This window comes from Silene latifolia, chromosome 9 (genome assembly GCF_048544455.1).
Source record: "Silene latifolia isolate original U9 population chromosome 9, ASM4854445v1, whole genome shotgun sequence".
NCBI lineage: Eukaryota > Viridiplantae > Streptophyta > Magnoliopsida > Caryophyllales > Caryophyllaceae > Silene > Silene latifolia.
Genome location: NC_133534.1, coordinates 56,132,683 through 56,138,267, shown reverse-complemented (window position 1 = coordinate 56,138,267; position 5,585 = coordinate 56,132,683). Strand labels below are relative to the sequence as shown.

Below are 5,585 nucleotides of genomic sequence, written 5' to 3'. Positions count from 1 at the left end.
CTGATCCGTCCTGTATTCGGGTTAACCGAAGTCAGGATCGTCCTAGACAAGTGGTGGAAAGGAAACAGGGTCTGCATCAGGCAACCTATTGAGGCGCGAGCTGTCAAGGAATGGAAGCAGGCCTGTCCTGGTTTGAAAACTGGAAAACAGTTAGCCTGTTTAAGCTCGAGTCAGCAGACTGTCTACAGAACGTCTTCTGACTGTTAAAATGTTTGTAAAATGGTTTGAAAAGTGGGTGTTTGAACCCGTCTTGGTTTGAAAAGGTCATTTAGACCGCTTTTGTGTTAATGTGAGGAACGAGACTTGAATAATCACCATTGTATTGATGATATTCGATGTCGGGTTCGGTTTTGCAAGCTTGACATGAATAGTTTTGAAAAATAATTATGAACTAATTGTTGTAAGTTCATTTGTTTGTAATTAGTCAATGTCTATCATCGTACTCGGGCTTAAAACCGACATGGTATGTGGAACCAAGGATGACTTTGTGTTTATGACTAATATGTTTGTTTTGAAATGTAAAGAAATGAAATAAAAGGTTTTAAAATACCTTTAAAATGTGATTAAACAAATATTATCACCGAAACACGGATTAAACCGTCATGGTATAGGAAACCAAGGGTGAAAATGTTTTATGGTTAAAAGTTTATCATGAAAATGATTTGTAATAATATTTGAAATGGTAAAAACCGATTACAAATAAGAGATGAAATAAAAAGGAAAGATGAGATCAAACACGGCTGGATTAAGGCCTGAGAGGGGATTGAGGCGCAACCCCTCCTGCTATGCAAGCAGCCCTTGTCTCCGGCCAAAATCCGGTTTTGGCTCATCTAACCTATATTTGAGTCATGTTATGCATGTTTTAACATAGTATATTCATAAAACAGATGAAAAACATGAAAGAAGAGGATTTTTACACCCTCATACTTACATGCTAGGCTTGAGACGAGAAATCGACGAAAGTGTAACAACTTGTTAGGTCGGAAAACTCGGTTGAAAACCGTTTTAGCAACGTAAAGAGTTTTTTGTTAAGTTTAGTGATGGTGTAGTTGGTCGAGATGGTCGGTCAAGTGATTTAATGCACACTGATGGTACCAAACAATGTGTATGGCTTGTATTTTCGATCGGTAGGTCGAAAATACGTGTCGGTTTGTGACTTAAAAAGTCGAGTCTAGAATTTTAAGGGACAGATGAGGGGGTGGACACTCGCGTGAAGATTATTATGTGTGAAGGTGGGTATTTATAGAGAAATGGGTGGTTGTGTGCATTTTGAGCAACGTGGCCACATGGGCTACTCGAAGAGGTGCGAGCCATTTCGCGGGTCTTCGAGCTGCCTTGTCACTATCACGCAATTGAAATCATGATTTGTTGTATCCTATGTTTTGAATGACATGATTTGTACTTGACCATCAACCATTCTGGGAATACTTAACATGGAAATTTTGAGAAGTTTGTTTTTTGTGTTTGACTCGGTTTGACTCGTTGTTGGAGTCGGGATTTGAATTTTTGAGTCGGTTTTTGGTTCGGTATCGGTTTTGACTCTAGTTAGTGTCATTGTGACCTCGTCGTCGTGCATTAAACACGCTAGGTACTTTTGAAAAGTTTGGAAATGTTTTTTTTTCGAAATCGTTTTGATTTTTCCGACGTATAGTTATACAAATCTGTCGATTAAACATTGCGATTCGTATGCATGTTGTAGTCCGATAATCATCGGGTGTTTGTTGGAGACTCGACAAATACTGGTTATTGTATGGGTAAAAATACCCTTTCATTCTCATCATGACGTGGCAACTCGCGATTGGACAAAGTAAAGGCACATGGATCAATGACAGGGCAGCAGGCTGTTAAACGCAAGGAAGAACAAGGGGGCATGAACCTAGACATACGAGTGATACAAAGGCCAATTTTGAATTAAATAACAAACAGCCAGCAGGAACGTTGAAATGGTTAGTAGGAACATTGCAGCGATCAGCAGAAGCTTTGACAAAGTCAGCAACCACTTCCTATTTCATAGGAAGTGGAGCGTATGGTTGAGCATTTGTAGGGAGCATGTGCAACAACTCAAGGGAGGATTATAAAAGAGCAACGAACCTCAGATTCAAGGGCATTCATCATTGGCTCCACTCGAAGAAATATCATTCGCCACCTGAAACAAATAATATCATCTACACACTTAGAAATTAATACATCGTTCATCTCAATTGTACTTAGTCATTTGGAGATCACTACTGTACCTCTTGATCGTTCCAGCTAGGTTCACCCTCGGATACTATTACAACTAGTGGATCATTGGTGGGATACAATTTCCCCCCGCGGTTTTTCCCACATTTTGGGTTTCCCGCGTCACCATTTTGCTTGTGTCACTTGTCTCCCTTTCTTTTTCGTTTGTCTTTCTTCCGTACTAGTTGTTTACTTTCGTTCTCGCTATGTTCTTATTACCGATATACTTAAGTCCTTGATATCGTATTTTAATTGGAATAGCCGCATTGACTCACAAATCTTTAGTCGGTAAAATCTTACCAAAACAATTTGGCGCCCACCGTGGGGCATTGTGGTTAATTCTTGGTTAAAATACCTGTTTTCGAAATATCCTAACATCTCTATAGTTGGTAATGTCAGGATCCAATCAGAACGTATCAGATCCGATGAGTACATCGCAAACTCCAGTAGTAGGGGCGACGCCAGCAACCTCCGCTGTTCCAACAACGGCTGTCCCTACCACCATAGTAACTGCAGGCCAGGCTCAGCCGCAAGTATCAGAAAAGCCTCCTTACTCCCCCAAATTCACAGATCTGGGCACATGGAAGGCTGGCAAATCACCAGTTATTAATCCTGTGCCAAAGCCTAATAAGGATGGGAGTCCGCAGCGCCCAGGATCACCAGGACACCTGATAGAAGCCCGTCTCCCAGGAGCATCACAACCGGATCTGGTACAGAAGTTGCTCCAAGGGATGACATCCTTGCAGCAGGCGGGGATAGGGTTACAAAGGGACAACCAGTCCTTGCAGAAGAAGATAGATGCAGTGTCACCCTGGGAACGACCCAGCAGATGGCCAGGTCAACACTCGGCCAGGGGAATGCCAGGGAGTACTCAGGGAGGCTAATGCCGCAAAATCTAGTAACCAGACTCGATATGGAAATGCTGCCACTAAGGGTAACCACGCCACCCGAGCAAGTATATCCAGCAGGAACGGTGGCCACCTAAGGTACGATCCAACCACCAGGGGTTCCACCACCACCAAAGGTGCCACAAATGTACCCCATACTACTCAATCCTGTGGGATTAGGAGCACTGACTGCAGATCCCATATCAACAACCAAAAGTACGCCAGTGGTACCAGGCATCAATCCAGGGGAACAGTCAGCAGGAAACGCATATCCCGGGATATGCTCCTATATGCCATATACTCCAGACAGTCAGTTCAGGCCTATTGTGAACTCAACACCATTACCTGGAAGCTACATGGTACCTCCATACATGCCAGGAGGAACACCAAATCCATATGGTATCTACTCAGTACCCCACAACCAGGGTATGGGGTTAGGAAGCCATGTAGAACAACAGATACAGGATATCAGGTTCTTACTCAGCAAGATTCCAAGGTTACCACGTCCCATGGAGGTAGGAACCCCGGAGTGCTATGAGGATTCCCCCTTCGTGGACAGCATTGCCCTTGTCAGCATGCCAAAGGGGTTCACCACATCAACAATGACGTTGTATAATGGAACAGAGGATCCGCTGGAGCACATCAACCAGTACAAACAGAAAATGATGGTGGTTGCAACAACAGGGCCTGAAAAGGAGGCATGTATGTGCAAAGGATTCGGTTCCACCTTGTCAGAAGCCACACTCCAGTGGTTCCTTAACCTTCGCAACAAGTCTATTTCCAGCTTTGCAGAGTTAGTGAACGTTTTCAATCAGCAGTTCGCAAGCAGTCGCAAGCCAGAAAAATTATCCAGTGATCTATATCGGATCGTCCAGAGGTTCGAGGAGTCCACCAGGGATTATCTTGCCAGATTCAATATGGAAAAAATATCTATCCTTAGGTGCGACCCTACAACGGCAGTCAACGCCTTCATAAGGGGACTACATCGCGACTCTGATTTGTATAAGGATCTCACCAAGCATCCATGTGCCACGTTTGAGGAAGTCAAGCAAATGGCAGAGGCTACTTATCGCCTAGAGGAGGATGAGGATAGAAGGGACCTGTATGGAACAGAGTCGTCCAGCAAAAAAAATCACAACGGAGAAAAAGAATGAAAGAGCCAAACCCTACAGCGAGAACACAGTGAACAAAGTCTCAGGAGAAACAGAGAGCACCGAGGCTCCACCTAAACTCAGCGAGTATGGGTTTCACCACTGGACTTGCTGGGTATTGAAGGCAATCAGGGAGCTAGGGCAGAGGGCCAGGTGGCCCAAGAAGCCTACTCCCAGGGAGAACGATAGAAGAGATGCGAGCAAAAGGTGTGAATACCACAACGATATTGGCCACAATACAGAAGATTGTGTAGTACTACGAAAGGAAGTGAAGCACCTCTACAGTGCTAGATGCTTGGATAACTTGCTCCCCAAGGGGGCAAAATATGGAAAGGTCAATACTGTTGACCAGGCCCAACCATCCCCACCTCCACCTTACTCAAAGGTAGTGAGCGTCATCACAGGGGGGGTCGGAGATATGTGGTCTCACTTATTCAGCATCAAAGCGCCATGCAACCGAGACTAAATGAGATAAACCAGAGTTCTCCCTCCGGGTCAGCAGACAGGATCTACCAGCAATCTCATTCGATGAGGCAGACATACCTGATGAGGCAGAACACCACCATGACGCCTTGATCATTACCCTTTGTATAGGGAATTGCCTTGTTAAAAAGATATTGGTAGATACAGGAAGCTCTGTAAATCTGATAATGCTGGAAACCTTGAAGAACATGGGGTTCAGAGAAAAAGACCTGGTGCAGAAGGCAGTACACTTGGTAGGCTTTAGTAGAGAAACTAAACAATCCCTTGGAGAAATAGTGATACCTACCTTTGCAGGGGGTATGAACAAACAGGTACGGTACTTGGTCATTGATGGTCCGTCAACTTATAACGTGATACTTGGCAGGCCTTGGATCCATGAAATGAAAGCAGTACCATCAACGTACCATCAGAGCCTGAAATTCCGTACACCCTGGGGGGTACATGAGATACGGGGAGATCAAAATGTAGGTCGGGATTGCTACAAGAACGCTCTGAAACCCACTGCAGCTGGTCCAACATAGCAATTACAGAAATTGTGCGTCTAGAGGGAGTATATCGCACCTCCCTAGGAGGAACTCGACAAAGTAGTCCTGGACCCACAGTTTCCAGCAAGAACAGTGCTGGTGGGAGCTGATTGTGCAGGTAACATCCGTGAGCAGATAATTGAGTTTCTACGTACTAACATTGGTTGTTTTGCCTGGTCCCATAGCGACATGATTGGCATAGATCCAAGTGTAATTACACACCGGTTAAACGTAGACCCCAGCCTTCCTCCAATCCAGCAAAAAAGGCGGAAATTCGCTCTTGAAAGGAACGAGGTGATAAACCAGGAGGTATACAACCT

At 44.5% G+C, this 5,585-nt stretch overlaps 1 protein-coding gene across 1 annotated transcript; it reads left to right on the top strand.

Moving 5' to 3' along the window:
- Positions 1-3,253: 3,253 nt before the first annotated feature.
- Positions 3,254-5,262, top strand: LOC141601061 (uncharacterized). The gene is made up of 3 exons (XM_074421322.1): positions 3,254-4,209; positions 4,391-4,643; positions 4,765-5,262. Exons 1-3 carry the CDS (start codon positions 3,254-3,256, stop codon positions 5,260-5,262), a joined length of 1,707 nt encoding a protein of 568 aa, XP_074277423.1.
- The last annotated feature ends 323 nt before the right edge of the window (positions 5,263-5,585 follow it).

Excerpts from the sequence above, each read along its gene's own strand:
- LOC141601061 (XM_074421322.1), top strand. The coding sequence starts at position 3,254 with ATGTACCCCATACTACTCAATCCTGTGGGATTAGGAGCACTGACTGCA. Across the intron at positions 4,210-4,390 it reads GATGAGGATAGAAGGGACCT|GGAGCTAGGGCAGAGGGCCA; the intron begins GTATGGAACAGA and ends GAAGGCAATCAG. Across the intron at positions 4,644-4,764 it reads CACCTCCACCTTACTCAAAG|GATCTACCAGCAATCTCATT; the intron begins GTAGTGAGCGTC and ends GTCAGCAGACAG.